We start from the raw sequence: 17,174 nt of genomic DNA, 5'->3' as shown, positions 1-17,174 counted from the left end.
ACTTTAAATGTTTGCTGTGTGATCAGATATGAATACAGCATTTTGGTAAATTTGTCTTTTGGCGGTTTCCAAACTGTAAAATTATATTTTGAAGTGTTAGAGGATTCACTTTGGGTTACATACTGTCCCCCCCCCCCCCCCCCCACCCAGGACATGTCGTACTACTGCTGTGTGGAGTTACAGGGGCCAGGGGAACAGCTGTTAGCTGCTCTGTCTAAGCTGACCAGCAAGGAAACTGGTAAGTACTGCTTTCGTGTTTTCTCTCCTCAACAAACAAACGACCACAATTGTCAATCATGCTGCGTTTTAGATGGTACGAGGTAGACGGCATGCTGCGCTTTAGATGGTACGAGGTAGACGGCATGCTGCGTTTTAGATGGTACGAGGTAGACGGCATGCTGCGTTTTAGATGGTACGAGGTAGACGGCATGCTGCGCTTTAGATGGTACGAGGTAGACGTCCATGCTGCGTTTTAGATGGTACGAGGTAGACGGCATGCTGCGTTTTAGATGGTACGAGGTAGACGGCATGCTGCGTTTTAGATGGTACGAGGTAGACGTCCATGCTGCGCTTTAGATGGTACGAGGTAGACGTCATGCTGCGCTTTAGATGGTACGAGGTAGACGGCATGCTGCGCTTTAGGTGGTACGAGGTAGACGGCATGCTGCGCTTTAGATGGTACGAGGTAGACGTCCATGCTGCGCTTTAGATGGTACGAGGTAGACGGCATGCTTCGCTTTAGATGGTACGAGGTAGACGGCATGCTGCGCTTTAGATGGTACGAGGTAGACGGCATGCTGCGCTTTAGATGGTACGAGGTAGACGGCATGCTGCGTTTTAGATGGTACGAGGTAGACGGCATGCTGCGTTTTAGATGGTACGAGGTAGACGGCATGCTGCGCTTTAGATGGTACGAGGTAGACGGCATGCTGCGCTTTAGATGGTACGAGGTAGACGTCCATGCTGCGCTTTAGATGGTACGAGGTAGACGGCATGCTGCGCTTTAGATGGTACGAGGTAGACGTCCATGCTGCGCTTTAGATGGTACGAGGTAGACGTCATGCTGCGCTTTAGATGGTACGAGGTAGACGGCATGCTGCGTTTTAGATGGTACGAGGTAGACGTCATGCTGCGCTTTAGATGGTACGAGGTAGACGGCATGCTGCGCTTTAGATGGTACGAGGTAGACGGCATGCTGCGCTTTAGATGGTACGAGGTAGACGGCATGCTGCGTTTTAGATGGTACGAGGTAGACGGCATGCTGCGCTTTAGATGGTACGAGGTAGACGGCATGCTGCGCTTTAGATGGTACGAGGTAGACGGCATGCTGCGCTTTAGATGGTACGAGGTAGACGGCATGCTGCGCTTTAGATGGTACGAGGTAGACGGCATGCTGCGCTTTAGATGGTACGAGGTAGACGGCATGCTGCGCTTTAGATGGTACGAGGTAGACGGCATGCTGCGCTTTAGATGGTACGAGGTAGACGGCATGCTGCGCTTTAGATGGTACGAGGTAGACGGCATGCTGCGCTTTAGATGGTACGAGGTAGACGGCATGCTGCGCTTTAGATGGTACGAGGTAGACGGCATGCTGCGCTTTAGATGGTACGAGGTAGACGGCATGCTGCGCTTTAGATGGTACGAGGTAGACGGCATGCTGCGCTTTAGGTGGTACGAGGTCGACGGCATGCTGCGCTTTAGGTGGTACGAGGTAGACGGCATGCTGCGTTTTAGATGGTACGAGGTAGACGGCATGCTGCGTTTTAGATGGTACGAGGTAGACGGCATGCTGCGCTTTAGATGGTACGAGGTAGACGGTACGAGGTAGACGTCATGCTGCGTTTTAGATGGTACGAGGTAGACGGCATGCTGCGTTTTAGATGGTACGAGGTAGACGTCATGCTGCGTTTTAGATGGTACGAGGTAGACGGCATGCTGCGCTTTAGGTGGTACGAGGTAGACGGCATGCTGCGCTTTAGATGGTACGAGGTAGACGGCATGCTGCGTTTTAGATGGTACGAGGTAGACGGCATGCTGCGTTTTAGATGGTACGAGGTAGACGGCATGCTGCGCTTTAAATGGTACGAGGTAGACGGCATGCTGCCCTTTAGATGGTACGAGGTAGACGGCATGCTGCGTTTTAGATGGTACGAGGTAGACGGCATGCTGCGCTTTAGGTGGTACGAGGTAGACGGCATGCTGCGCTTTAGGTGGTACGAGGTAGACGGCATGCTGCGCTTTAGATGGTACGAGGTAGACGTCATGCTGCGCTTTAGATGGTACGAGGTAGACGTCATGCTGCGCTTTAGATGGTACGAGGTAGACGGCATGCTGCGCTTTAGGTGGTACGAGGTAGACGGCATGCTGCGCTTTAGGTGGTACGAGGTAGACGGCATGCTGCGCTTTAGGTGGTACGAGGTAGACGGCATGCTGCGCTTTAGGTGGTACGAGGTAGACGGCATGCTGCGCTTTAGATGGTACGAGGTAGACGTCCATGCTGCGCTTTAGATGGTACGAGGTAGACGTCCATGCTGCGCTTTAGGTGGTACGAGGTAGACGGCATGCTGCGCTTTAGATGGTACGAGGTAGACGTCCATGCTGCGCTTTAGATGGTACGAGGTAGACGGCATGCTGCGCTTTAAATGGTACGAGGTAGACGGCATGCTGCGTTTTAGGTACGAGGTGGTACGAGGTAGACGGCATGCTGCGCTTTAGATGGTACGAGGTAGACGGCATGCTGCGCTTTAGATGGTACGAGGTAGACGGCATGCTGCGCTTTAGATGGTACGAGGTAGACGGCATGCTGCGTTTTAGATGGTACGAGGTAGACGTCATGCTGCGTTTTAGATGGTACGAGGTAGACGGCATGCTGCGCTTTAGGTGGTACGAGGTAGACGGCATGCTGCGCTTTAGGTGGTACGAGGTAGACGGCATGCTGCGCTTTAGGTGGTACGAGGTAGACGGCATGCTGCGCTTTAGATGGTACGAGGTAGACGGCATGCTGCGCTTTAGATGGTACGAGGTAGACGGTACGAGGTAGACGGCATGCTGCGTTTTAGATGGTACGAGGTAGACGGCATGCTGCGCTTTAGATGGTACGAGGTAGACGGTACGAGGTAGACGGCATGCTGCGTTTTAGATGGTACGAGGTAGACGTCATGCTGCGTTTTAGATGGTACGAGGTAGACGGCATGCTGCGCTTTAGATGGTACGAGGTAGACGGCATGCTGCGCTTTAGATGGTACGAGGTAGACGGTACGAGGTAGACGGCATGCTGCGTTTTAGATGGTACGAGGTAGACGTCATGCTGCGTTTTAGATGGTACGAGGTAGACGGCATGCTGCGCTTTAGATGGTACGAGGTAGACGGCATGCTGCGCTTTAGATGGTACGAGGTAGACGGCATGCTGCGCTTTAGATGGTACGAGGTAGACGGCATGCTGCGCTTTAGATGGTACGAGGTAGACGGCATGCTGCGCTTTAGATGGTACGAGGTAGACGGCAAACAAAGATGTCCGTTGTTTTCAACGAGAGCGCAACGGTAAACGCCGTTGAGGCACGGCGGTGAATGCCATCAGCCACCACGGTAGACGGGACTTGGCAACCAGAGTTTTAAAAAAATTATTTCAACCAGAGTTTAAAAAAAAAAATTCAACTTTTACCATCTGTGTTGTTTTCTACCTGATGTTGATTTGGACTGTTTGGTGAAATCACCATAGCAACGGCGTGCCGTCGTGCCGGCTTGTTTTTGCCGCCAGCCTCTTCCTTGCTTTCTTGTCCCGCTCTGCCGACTGGTATGACTGATCTTCATGTTCCTCGTCTAAACGCAGCATTAGTCTCGAAATATATACAAGTGTTTCAGTATAAAGTTTAGATGTGTTGGATTCTAGCTTGAAATACACTTATTCGTGTTGCCATATTAGATCGTATTGATGACTTAACATGTATAATGGAGGTCTGTGTTGGGGTCAGTGGAGGATGGATGAGAACCAAGTGTACGGAAAGTGACTGAGTGTGGGATTGTTTTGAGTCGGGTGGTCTAACAAATATGTGACTCGCTGCTTTACGGTATTATTGACGATGACGTGTGTTGTACCTGCAGGGCCTACGTTTGCAGCAGCCATGTGTGTGTCAGGCAGGAGACAGGGCAGTGTGGTGGTGTACAGAGCAGGACAGTACCCTCTCCAGCCCCTGGGGCCTGTCACATTCCTCTGGAGACCCACAACGCAGGGCCGGGGGGGCCAGGAGGACCAGGGCTCCCAGGGATCAACACACAGACAGCTGTGGATCTGGGCTCACCCCACCATGAAAACGGTCAGAGGGACTAATATGCAGAATCAATCAGTTGTAGAAGTGTTGAACAACCATTTAACTATTCATTGATGGTGTAATGTCTTTATTGTTGTCTATAATCTGGTGAACTTAATGTCCCCTTTGGGATCGGTAAAGGTACTATCCAATCAGATGTCCCCTTAGGGATCGGTAAAGTACTATCCAATCAGATGTCCCCTTTGGGATCGGTAAAGTACTATCCAATCAGATGTCCCCTTTGGGATCGGTAAAGTACTATCCAATCAGATGTCCCCTTTGGGATCGGTAAAGTACTATCCAATCAGATGTCCCCTTTGGGATCGGTAAAGTACTATTCATTCTGACTGTGCTCTGTGTCGTGACTGTGCTCTGTGTCGTGACTGTGCTCTGTGTCAGGACCTCCTCCCAGAGCTGCAGGCTGTCTGTCAGTGCCCCGTGTCGTGACTGTGCCCTGTGCTCTGTGTCGTGACTGTGCTCTGTGTCGTGACTGTGCCCTGTGCTCTGTGTCGTGACTGTGCTCTGTGTCGTGACTGTGCTCTGTGTCGTGACTGTGCTCTGTGTCGTGACTGTGCCCTGTGCTCTGTGTCAGGACCTCCTCCCAGAGCTGCAGGCTGTCTGTCAGTGCCCCGTGTCGTGACTGTGCCCTGTGCTCTGTGTCGTGACTGTGCTCTGTGTCGTGACTGTGCCCTGTGCTCTGTGTCGTGACTGTGCTCTGTGTCGTGACGGTGCCCTGTGCTCTGTGTCGTGACTGTGCTCTGTGTCGTGACTGTGCTCTGTGTCGTGACTGTGCTCTGTGTCGTGACTGTGCTCTGTGTCTGTGTTACTATCCAATCAGATGTCCCCTTAGGGATCGGTAAAGTACTATCCAATCAGATGTCCCCTTTGGGATTGGTAAAGTAATGTCCAATCAGATGTCCCCTTTGGGATCGGTAAAGTACTATTCATTCTGACTGTGCTCTGTGTCGTGACTGTGCTCTGTGTCGTGACTGTGCTCTGTGTCGTGACTGTGCTCTGTGTCGTGACTGTGCTCTGTGTCGTGACTGTGCTCTGTGTCAGGACCTCCTCCCAGAGCTGCAGGCTGTCTGTCAGTGCCCCGTGTCGTGACTGTGCCCTGTGCTCTGTGTCGTGACTGTGCTCTGTGTCGTGACTGTGCCCTGTGCTCTGTGTCGTGACTGTGCTCTGTGTCGTGACTGTGCTCTGTGTCGTGACTGTGCTCTGTGTCGTGACTGTGCCCTGTGCTCTGTGTCAGGACCTCCTCCCAGAGCTGCAGGCTGTCTGTCAGTGCCCCGTGTCGTGACTGTGCCCTGTGCTCTGTGTCGTGACTGTGCTCTGTGTCGTGACTGTGCCCTGTGCTCTGTGTCGTGACTGTGCTCTGTGTCGTGACGGTGCCCTGTGCTCTGTGTCGTGACTGTGCTCTGTGTCGTGACTGTGCTCTGTGTCGTGACTGTGCTCTGTGTCGTGACTGTGCTCTGTGTCTGTGTTACTATCCAATCAGATGTCCCCTTAGGGATCGGTAAAGTACTATCCAATCAGATGTCCCCTTTGGGATTGGTAAAGTAATGTCCAATCAGATGTCCCCTTTGGGATCGGTAAAGTACTATTCATTCTGACTGTGCTCTGTGTCGTGACTGTGCTCTGTGTCGTGACTGTGCTCTGTGTCGTGACTGTGCTCTGTGTCGTGACTGTGCTCTGTGTCGTGACTGTGCTCTGTGTCGTGACTGTGCTCTGTGTCAGGACCTCCTCCCAGAGCTGCAGGCTGTCTGTCAGTGCCCCGTGTCGTGACTGTGCCCTGTGCTCTGTGTCGTGACTGTGCTCTGTGTCGTGACTGTGCCCTGTGCTCTGTGTCGTGACTGTGCTCTGTGTCGTGACGGTGCCCTGTGCTCTGTGTCGTGACTGTGCTCTGTGTCGTGACTGTGCTCTGTGTCGTGACTGTGCTCTGTGTCGTGACTGTGCTCTGTGTCGTGACTGTGCCCTGTGCTCTGTGTCAGGACCTCCTCCCAGAGCTGCAGGCTGTCTGTCAGTGTTCTGAGGCTGTCCTTCCACCTGCTCCAGTGGACCTCCCTGTCCCACAGCCAGCCCCTACCCCCACCTTGGCCCCCGGTCCTGAGGCGGCGCAGGCCTCTGGTTCTGGTTCTAAGAGGAAGTGGTCCTCCAGGGAGCCTGAGGCTGCTGGGCCACCAGCCAAGAAGCTCCTGGGATACAGTACCATTTCTGCTACCACACCCGTAACCTGGAGGTCCAGTACCACTGGTATAGTCATCAGGTGGGTTCTGACTGGTACCACTGGTATAGTCATCAGGTGGGTTCTGACTGGTACCACTGGTATAGTCATCAGGTGGGTTCTGACTGGTACCACTGGTATAGTCATCAGGTGGGTTCTGACTGGTACCACTGGTATAGTCATCAGGTGGGTTCTGACTGGTACCACTGGTATAGTCATCAGGTGGGTTCTGACTGGTACCACTGGTATAGTCATCAGGTGGGTTCTGACTGGTACCACTGGTATAGTCATCAGGTGGGTTCTGACTGGTACCACTGGTATAGTCATCAGGTGGGTTCTGACTGGTACCACTGGTATAGTCATCAGGTGGGTTCTGACTGGTATAGTCATCAGGTGGGTTCTGACTGGTATAGTCATCAGGTGGGTTCTGACTGGTATAGTCATCAGTTGGGTTCTGACTGGTATAGTCATCAGTTGGGTTCTGACTGGTACCACTGGTATAGTCATCAGGTGGGTTCTGACTGGTACCACTGGTATAGTCATCAGGTGGGTTCTGACTGGTACCACTGGTATAGTCATCAGGTGGGTTCTGACTGGTACCACTGGTATAGTCATCAGGTGGGTTCTGACTGGTACCACTGGTATAGTCATCAGGTGGGTTCTGACTGGTACCACTGGTATAGTCATCAGGTGGGTTCTGACTGGTACCACTGGTATAGTCATCAGGTGGGTTCTGACTGGTATAGTCATCAGGTGGGTTCTGACTGGTATAGTCATCAGGTGGGTTCTGACTGGTATAGTCATCAGGTGGGTTCTGACTGGTATAGTCATCAGTTGGGTTCTGACTGGTACCACTGGTATAGTCATCAGGTGGGTTCTGACTGGTACCACTGGTATAGTCATCAGGTGGGTTCTGACTGCTTTGATTTAGTCATATTTAGAGTTTTCTGTCAATTTTATAAAACCCCTCCCTTTATAAAACCCCTCCCTTTATAAAAACCCCTCCCTTTATAAAAACCCCTCCCTTTATAAAACCCCTCCCTTTATAAAAACCCCTCCCTTTATAAAACCCCTCCCTTTATTAAACCCCTCCCTTTATTAAACCCCTCCCTTTATTAAACCCCTCCCTTTATTAAACCCCTCCCTTTATAAAACCCCTCCCTTTATAAACCCCCTCCCTTTATTAAACCCCTCCCTTTATAAAACCCCTCCCTTTATTAAACCCCTCCCTTTATAAATCCCCTCCCTTTATAAACCCCTCCCTTTATAAACCCCTCCCTTTATAAACCCCTCCCTTTATAAAACCCCTCCCTTTATAAAACCCCTCCCTTTATAAACCCCCTCCCTTTATAAAACCCCTCCCTTCATACACGCCGCCCTTTATTAAAACCATCACTTTATAATACCCCTCCGATTATAAAACCCCTCCCTTTATATACCCCTCCCTTTTTAAAACCCCTCCCTTTATAAAACCCCTCCCTTTATAAAACCCCTCCCTTTATAAAACCCCTCCCTTTATAAACCCCTCCCTTCATTCTCAACCATGTGGACTTCCTGAATGTTGTTGTTTACTGTTTTGCAGTGACCTCACCATGGAGATGGTGCGGTATCGTCTGATTGGACCTCTATCACATTCCGTTCTGACTGAAACCCTGGCCCCTGCCACATACTGTGATGTAAGAACCTGGGATGATTTATCTGGAGGCCAGCTAATCACCTGAGATGATTTGTCTGGAGGCCAGCTAATCACCTGAGATGATTTGTCTGGAGGCCAGCTAATCACCTGAGATGATTTGTCTGGAGGCCAGCTAATCACCTGAGATGATTTGTCTGGAGGCCAGCTAATCACCTGAGATGATTTGTCTGGAGGCCAGCTAATCACCTGAGATGATTTGTCTGGAGGCCAGCTAATCACCTGGGATGATTTGTCTGGAGGCCAGCTAATCACCTGGGATGATTTGTCTGGAGGCCAGCTAATCACCTGGGATGATTTGTCTGGAGGCCAGCTAATCACCTGGGATGATTTGTCTGGAGGCCAGCTAATCACCTGGGATGATTTGTCTGGAGGCCAGCTAATCACCTGGGATGATTTGTCTGGAGGCCAGCTAACCACCAGGGATGATTTATCTGGAGACCAGCTAATCACCAGGGATGATTTATCTAGAGCCCAGCTAATCACTTGGGATGATTTATCTAGGGACCAGCTAATACCCTATCACCTGGGATGATTTGTCTGGAGACCAGCTAATCACCAGGGATGATTTGTCTGGAGACCAGCTAATCGCCAGGGATGATTTGTCTGGAGACCAGCTAATCACCAGGGATGATTTGTCTGGAGACCAGCTAATCACCAGGGATGATTTGTCTGGAGACCAGCTAATCACCTGGGATGATTTGTCTGGAGGCCAGCTAATCACCTGGGATGATTTGTCTGGAGACGACATCCCGTTTGTTCCAGTGTAAGATGTTTTATCTAGACTACATCCTGTTTGTTCCAGTGTAAGGTGTTTTATCTAGATACTACATCCTGTTTGTTCCAGTATAAGATGTTTTATCTAGACTACATCCTGTTTGTTCCAGTGTAAGGTGTTTTATCTAGATACTACATCCTGTTTGTTCCAGTGTAAGGTGTTTAGTCAGGTGTTTTATCTGTATTCCAGGCTACAGGTAAATCCAGACCATCTCCCTTCTGGTGGCCAGATCACTGCAGAGACAACTGTAACATGTCTCTTCATCAACAACAAGCTGGTGTCTTCAACATGCTCAAAGGTGAGTTCCTCACAACTACATTCCTCATTCATTACCTACATTCATTAGCTCAGATCAGGGCTCTCCAACCCTGTTCCTGGAGAGAGACCCTCCTGTAGGTTTTAACTCCGACCCTGTTCCTGGAGAGATATCCTCCTGGAGGTTTTAACTCCGACCCTGTTCCTGGAGAGATATCCTCCTGGAGGTTTTAACTCAAACCCTGTTCCTGGAGAGAAATCTTCCTGTAGGTTTTAACTCCGACCCCAGTTGTAACTAACCTTATTCAGCTTATCAACCAGCTAATCATTAGAATCAGGTGCACTAGATTGGGGTTGGAGTTAAACCCTACAGGAGGGTATCTCTCCAGGAACAGGGTTGGAGTTAAAACCTACAGGAGGGTCTCTCTCCAGGAACAGGGTTGGAGTTAAAACCTCATGTCTGTCCTGTCTCTCCTCCCCTCCAAAGCCTACCTCATGTCTGTCCTGTCTCTCCTCCCCTCCAAAGCCTACCTCATGTCTGTCCTGTCTCTCCTCCCCTCCAAAGCCTACCTCATGTCTGTCCTGTCTCTCCTCCAAAGCGTACCTCATGTCTGTCCTGTCTCCTCTCCTCAGGTGTGTACTCCACAGCGGAGGTCCCAGCCGGCTCAGTTCTGGGTCTGACGGTGGATGACCCCAGATTGACCTTACCAAACAAGAGAAGCAAGGCAGTGTCCGACATCAGGAAGGCACAAGGTAACCTCTGAGCCAGTAGCCATGGTAACCCCTGAGCCAGTAGCCATGGTAACCTCTGAGCCAGTAGCCATGGTAACCCCTGAGCCGGTAGCCATGGTAACCTCTGAGCCAGGAGACAGGGTGGGGGTGGTTCAGACATGTCCGATATAGTTTACATCATTAGTTCTCCTTTAGGGTGATTCTACCTGGGCCATGTTCAGAACACAACCTTTTCAATCAGAGTGAAACTGTGACGTAGCCGACTATTCAAATGAGAACGCATCCAAGAAAATGTCAGAGATTTGTTCCCTGCTGAACAGGACCCTGTGTTTATGAATGTGATGGTAATAGGTCCTGAGGCTTTGTGGGTAGGGAGGTTCTGTGGGTCATTCTCTGCTCTTCTGCTGGTGGTACTTCTCTGGTCCTGTGCTCCTGGGGAGCCTCTGCTCGTCCATGCAGATGTCCCAGGTTCGAATCCTGGCAGGACCCTGTGCTCAGACCACGCCCTCAGAGGTTCACACCCACTTCCTTATTTATCTTTTTAGTACCTGGCTGGGGATTGCATCACCCACTTCCTTATTGACCTTTTAGTACCTGGCTGGGGGTTGCATCACCCACTTCCTTGTTTTCCTTGTTTACCTTTTAGTACCTGGCTGGGGGTTGCATCACCCACTTCCTTGTTTACCTTTTAGTACCTGGCTGGGGGTTGCATCACCCACTTCCTTATTGACCTTTTAGTACCTGGCTGGGGGTTGCATCACCCACTTCCTTATTGACCTTTTAGTACCTGGCTGGGGGTTGCATCACCCACTTCCTTATTTAGTGGATGTAGGCCCTATAGAGCTACTCGGTGAAGCTGTAGATGTTGCCAACTAGTTGTGTGCTTCCTCTGGCCTACTCAACACAGTTTGGTGACTCTCCTGAGTACCTGGTCATACGGCACTATGCCCTCTGTTGTTTCAGGAGTGAACGAGGAGAGGAGGAGGGAACTGATGTTGAAGGGGATCCCTGAACCCCTCAGCCAGAGTTCCCTGTGGGACCGGTCTGTCCGCGACAACGTCACACACAACAAGATGACAGACCAGGTACTGAACCATAGCACCATGTCTGTTTAATATATCATTACTAAATGTATGAAGACTCTACCCAGGGTATGTCCCACAGGAAGAAGAGTCACTAAATGAATGTCCTCCTGGAGACTCAACCCAGGAAGAAGAGTCACTAAATGTATGTCCTCCTGGAGACTCAACCCAGGAAGAAGAGTCACTAAATGTATGTCCCCCTGGAGACTCAACCCAGGAAGAAGAGTCACTAAATGTATGTCCTCCTGGAGACTCAACCCAGGAAGAAGAGTCACTAAATGTATGTCCTCCTGGAGACTCAACCCAGGAAGAAGAGTCACTAAATGTATGTCCTCCTGGAGACTCAACCCAGGAAGAAGAGTCACTAAATGTATGTCCTCCTGGAGACTCAACCCAGGAAGAAGAGTCACTAAATGTATGTCCTCCTGGAGACTCAACCCAGGAAGAAGAGTCACTAAATGTATGTCCCCCTGGAGACTCAACCCAGGAAGAAGAGTCACTAAATGTATGTCCTCCTGGAGACTCAACCCAGGAAGAAGAGTCACTAAATGTATGTCCCCCTGGAGACTCAACCCAGGAAGAAGAGTCACTAAATGTATGTCCTCCTGGAGACTCAACCCAGGAAGAAGAGTCACTAAATGTATGTCCCCCTGGAGACTCAACCCAGGAAGAAGAGTCACTAAATGTATGTCCTCCTGGAGACTCAACCCAGGAAGAAGAGTCACTAAATGTATGTCCTCCTGGAGACTCAACCCAGGAAGAAGAGTCACTAAATGTATGTCCTCCTGGAGACTCAACCCAGGAAGAAGAGTCACTAAATGTATGTCCTCCTGGAGACTCAACCCAGGAAGAAGAGTCACTAAATGTATGTCCCCCTGGAGACTCAACCCAGGAAGAAGAGTCACTAAATGTATGTCCTCCTGGAGACTCAACCCAGGAAGAAGAGTCACTAAATGTATGTCCTCCTGGAGACTCAACCCAGGAAGAAGAGTCACTAAATGTACGTCCTCCTGGAGACTCAACCCAGGAAGAACAGTCACTAAATGTACATCCTCCTGGAGACTCAACCCAGGAAGAAGAGTCACTAAATGTATGTCCTCCTGGAGACTCAACCCAGGAAGAAGAGTCACTAAATGTATGTCCTCCTGGAGACTCAACCCAGGAAGAAGAGTCACTAAATGTATGTCCTCCTGGAGACTCAACCCAGGAAGAAGAGTCACTAAATGTATGTCCTCCTGGAGACTCAACCCAGGAAGAAGAGTCACTAAATGTATGTCCCCCTGGAGACTCAACCCAGGAAGAAGAGTCACTAAATGTATGTCCTCCTGGAGACTCAACCCAGGAAGAAGAGTCACTAAATGTACGTCCTCCTGGAGACTCAACCCAGGAAGAAGAGACCAATATGTGTTCCTTGCGTTTGATTGTTCTTCAAGAATCCACGCCGCTGTTTGATTGAGTCTTTGACTGCGTTTGTACCCAGGTTTCTATCCAATGGGGGGACAGATTTTCATGTGAATATAAAACAATCAGCATTTAAAAACAATGTGCACATCTTCCCGCCAGATGTGTTTCCATCACATTGACTTGTTGCAGGTTAAAGTCTGTGTGTGTGTGATGACGTAGGGCACATAAACATACCTTCTGTTGTTTAAATTCCTTAATATATTAACAATACAAGTTAGATGGGTTACCATCGCGTTCACAGAAACTGTTTCCTGTCAGGTTCTGGAGCGTTCACAGAAACTGTTTCCTGTCAGGTTCTGGAGCATTCTCCCTAGACAAACAGTTCACTGTCAGGTTCTGGAGCATTCTCTCTAGACGTTCTGGAGCGTTCTCTATAGACAACAGTTCACTGTCAGGTTCTGGAGCATTCTCTAGACGTTCTGGAGCATTCTCTATAGACAACAGTTCACTGTCAGGTTCTGGAGCATTCTCTAGACGTTCTGGAGCATTCTCTATAGACAACAGTTCACTGTCAGGTTCTGGAGCATTCTCTAGACGTTCTGGAGCATTCTCTATAGACAACAGTTCACTGTCAGGTTCTGGAGCATTCTCTATAGACAAACAGTTCACTGTCAGGTTCTGGAGCATTCTCTAGACGTTCTGGAGCATTCTCTCTAGACAACAGCTCACTGTCAGGTTCTGGAGCATTCTCTCTAGACAACAGTTCACTGACAGGTTCTGGAGCATTCTCTCTAGACAAACAGTTCACTGTCAGGTTCTGGAGCATTCTCTATAGACAACAGTTCACTGTCAGGTTCTGGAGCATTCTCTCTAGACAACAGTTCACTGACAGGTTCTGGAGCATTCTCTCTAGACAACAGTTCACTGACAGGTTCTGGAGCATTCTCTCTAGACAACAGTTCACTGACAGGTTCTGGAGCATTCTCTCTAGACGTTCTGGAGCGTTCTCTATAGACAACAGCTCACTGTCAGGTTCTGGAGCATTCTCTATAGACAACAGTTCACTGTCAGGTTCTGGAGCATTCTCTCTAGACAACAGTTCACTGACAGGTTCTGGAGCATTCTCTCTAGACAACAGTTCACTGACAGGTTCTGGAGAATTCTCCCTAGACAAACAGTTCACTGTCAGGTTCTGGAGCATTCTCTCTAGACAACAGTTCACTGTCAGGTTCTGGAGCATTCTCTATAGACAACAGTTCACTGTCAGGTTCTGGAGCATTCTCTATAGACAACAGTTCACTGTCAGGTTCTGGAGCATTCTCTAGACGTTCTGGAGCATTTTCCCTAGACAAACAGTTCACTGTCAGGTTCTGGAGCATTCTCTCTAGACAACAGTTCACTGACAGGTTCTGGAACATTCTCTCTAGACAACAGTTCACTGCCAGGTTCTGGAACATTCTCCCGGTTTACCACGCCGTAGTACAACGTAGCATTTCATGGCCTGACATAATACATTTTTACCAACAAAATAAACATGTCTAAGGAACATTTTTCTGTTGACGATTTGTGAAATTGTATCACACCTGTGGTGATTTATTTCCAAACGGTGTAACTTGCATAAAACCGTTGTATGGAAACGTGGTTTGTCTCCCATATCCAGTCTTCTCTCTGTCTACAGGAAGTAAACAGACTGCGTAATGAAGTTCTGGTCCCAGGCTCCAGACTCCCCACCCCCCTGCAGGGTAGAGTACCCGTCCTACTGGTGCAGCAGTCTGGGAAGAGCCAGGGCACAGAGATGGGGTCCTGGGGGGCGGGATGGGACCTGCTGCTACCCAAGGCCTGGGGCATGGCCTTCTGGGTCCCTCTGGTATGGACCACACATTCCCTATATAGTACATTACTCTAGACCAGGACCCAATGGCACCCTATTCCCTATATAGTGCACTACTTTAGACCAGGACCCACACTATTCCCTTTATAGTGCACTACTCTAGATCAGGACCCAATGGCACCCTGTTCTCTATGTAGTGCACTACTCTAGATCAATGGCCATATAATATTTTGAGAAGCCCCTTTTTAAGTAGACAAATGACTAATTACTACAAATATGTCTGATCAACCTCCTCTCCTCGACAGGTAGGTAGAGGAGAGGTAACTAAAGTAGTAACCCTCTCCAGGTAGATAGAGGAGAGGTAACTAAAGTAGTAACCCTCTCCTCTCCAGGTAGATAGTGGAGAGGTAACTAAAGTAGTAACCCTCTCCTCTCCAGGTAGATAGAGGAGAGGTAACTAAAGTAGTAACCCTCTCCAGGTAGATAGAGGAGAGGTAACTAAAGTAGTAACCCTCTCCTCTCCAGGTAGGTAGAGGAGAGGTAACTAAAGTAGTAACCCTCTCCAGGTAGATAGAGGAGAGGTAACTAAAGTAGTAACCCTCTCCTCTCCAGGTAGATAGAGGAGAGGTAACTAAAGTAATAACCCTCTCCTCTCCAGGTAGATAGAGGAGAGGTAACTAAAGTAGTAACCCTCTCCTCTCCAGGTAGATAGAGGAGAGGTAACTAAAGTAGTAACCCTCTCCAGGTAGATAGAGGAGAGGTAACTAAAGTAGTAACCCTCTCCAGGTAGATAGAGGAGAGGTAACTAAAGTAGTAACCCTCTCCAGGTAGATAGAGGAGAGGTAACTAAAGTAGTAACCCTCTCCTCTCCAGGTAGATAGAGGAGAGGTAACTAAAGTAGTAACCCTCTCCAGGTAGATAGAGGAGAGGTAACTAAAGTAGTAACCCTCTCCTCTCCAGGTAGATAGAGGTAACTAAAGTAGTAACCCTCTCCAGGTAGATAGAGGAGAGGTAACTAAAGTAGTAACCCTCTCCTCTCCAGGTAGATAGAGGAGAGGTAACTAAAGTAGTAACCCTCTCCTCTCCAGGTAGATAGAGGAGAAGTAACTAAAGTAGTAACCCTCTCCTCTCCAGGTAGATAGAGGAGAAGTAACTAAAGTAGTAACCCTCTCCTCTCCAGGTAGATAGAGGAGAGGTAACTAAAGTAGTAACCCTCTCCAGGTAGATAGAGGAGAGGTAACTAAAGTAGTAACCCTCTCCAGGTAGATAGAGGAGAGGTAACTAAAGTAGTAACCCTCTCCAGGTAGATAGAGGAGAGGTAACTAAAGTAGTAACCCTCTCCAGGTAGATAGAGGTAACTAAAGTAGTAACCCTCTCCTCTCCAGGTAGATAGAGGAGAGGTAACTAAAGTAGTAACCCTCTCCAGGTAGATAGAGGTAACTAAAGTAGTAACCCTCTCCTCTCCAGGTAGGTAGAGGAGAGGTAACTAAAGTAGTAACCCTCTCCTCTCCAGGTAGGTAGAGGAGAGGTAACTAAAGTAGTAACCCTCTCCTCTCCAGGTAGGTAGAGGAGAGGTAACTAAAGTAGTAACCCTCTCCTCTCCAGGTAGGTAGAGGAGAGGTAACTAAAGTAGTAACCCTCTCCTCTCCAGGTAGGTAGAGGAGAGGTAACTAAAGTAGTAACCCTCTCCTCTCCAGGTAGGTAGAGGAGAGGTAACTAAAGTAGTAACCCTCTCCTCTCCAGGTAGGTAGAGGAGAGGTAACTAAAGTAGTAACCCTCTCCTCTCCAGGTAGATAGAGGAGAGGTAACTAAAGTAGTAACCCTCTCCTCTCCAGGTAGATAGAGGAGAGGTAACTAAAGTAGTAACCCTCTCCTCTCCAGGTAGATAGAGGAGAGGTAACTAAAGTAGTAACCCTCTCCAGGTAGATAGAGGAGAGGTAACTAAAGTAGTAACCCTCTCCAGGTAGATAGAGGAGAGGTAACTAAAGTAGTAACCCTCTCCAGGTAGATAGAGGAGAGGTAACTAAAGTAGTAACCCTCTCCAGGTAGATAGAGGTAACTAAAGTAGTAACCCTCCCCTCTCCAGGTAGATAGAGGAGAGGTAACTAAAGTAGTAACCCTCTCCAGGTAGATAGAGGAGAGGTAACTAAAGTAGTAACCCTCTCCTCTCCAGGTAGATAGAGAGGTAACTAAAGTAGTAACCCTCTCCAGGTAGATAGAGGAGAGGTAACTAAAGTAGTAACCCTCTCCTCTCCAGGTAGATAGAGGAGAGGTAACTAAAGTAGTAACCCTCTCCTCTCCAGGTAGGTAGAGGAGAGGTAACTAAAGTAGTAACCCTCTCCTCTCCAGGTAGATAGAGGAGAGGTAACTAAAGTAGTAACCCTCTCCTCTCCAGGTAGATAGAGGAGAGGTAACTAAAGTAGTAACCCTCTCCAGGTAGATAGAGGAGAGGTAATTAAAGTACTAACCCTATCCAGGTAGATAGAGGAGAGGTAACTAAAGTAGTAACCCTCTCCTCTCCAGGTAGATAGAGGAGAGGTAACTAAAGTAGTAACCCTCTCCAGGTAGATAGAGGAGAGGTAACTAAAGTAGTAACCCTCTCCAGGTAGATAGAGTAGAGGTAACTAAAGTAGTAACCCTCTCCTCTCCAGGTAGATAGAGAGGTAACTAAAGTAGTAACCCTCTCCAGGTAGATGGAGGAGAGGTAACTAAAGTAGTAACCCTCTCCTCTCCAGGTAGATAGAGGAGAGGTAACTAAAGTAGTAACCCTCTCCTCTCCAGGTAGATAGAGGAGAGGTAACTAAAGTAGTAACCCTCTCCTCTCCAGGTAGATAGAGGAGAGGTAACTAAAGTAATAACCCTCTCCTC

At 49.0% G+C, this 17,174-nt stretch overlaps 1 protein-coding gene across 2 annotated transcripts in view; it reads left to right on the top strand.

The window, feature by feature from the left end:
- The window catches only part of LOC139395846 (ribonucleases P/MRP protein subunit POP1-like), a 57,884-nt gene that overhangs the window by 5,795 nt on the left and 34,915 nt on the right, over positions 1 to 17,174 (top strand). For both annotated transcript variants that reach the window (XR_011630636.1, XM_071143154.1), the window contains exons 5-12: positions 151 to 238; positions 4,102 to 4,313; positions 6,299 to 6,573; positions 8,114 to 8,207; positions 9,192 to 9,300; positions 9,891 to 10,010; positions 10,953 to 11,074; positions 14,154 to 14,342. Coding sequence is in view for 1 of the 2 variants with exons in the window: in XM_071143154.1 (XP_070999255.1) it covers positions 151 to 238; positions 4,102 to 4,313; positions 6,299 to 6,573; positions 8,114 to 8,207; positions 9,192 to 9,300; positions 9,891 to 10,010; positions 10,953 to 11,074; positions 14,154 to 14,342 (1,209 nt within the window). In the remaining variant the exon portion in view is untranslated. The remainder of the gene's footprint in view (positions 1 to 150; positions 239 to 4,101; positions 4,314 to 6,298; positions 6,574 to 8,113; positions 8,208 to 9,191; positions 9,301 to 9,890; positions 10,011 to 10,952; positions 11,075 to 14,153; positions 14,343 to 17,174) is intronic.

Source organism: Oncorhynchus clarkii, unplaced genomic scaffold, assembly GCF_045791955.1.
Source record: "Oncorhynchus clarkii lewisi isolate Uvic-CL-2024 unplaced genomic scaffold, UVic_Ocla_1.0 unplaced_contig_2543_pilon_pilon, whole genome shotgun sequence".
Classification (NCBI taxonomy): domain Eukaryota; kingdom Metazoa; phylum Chordata; class Actinopteri; order Salmoniformes; family Salmonidae; genus Oncorhynchus; species Oncorhynchus clarkii.
The sequence above is the reverse complement of the archived record's forward strand: the minus strand, read 5'-3'. Positions and strand labels throughout refer to the sequence as shown.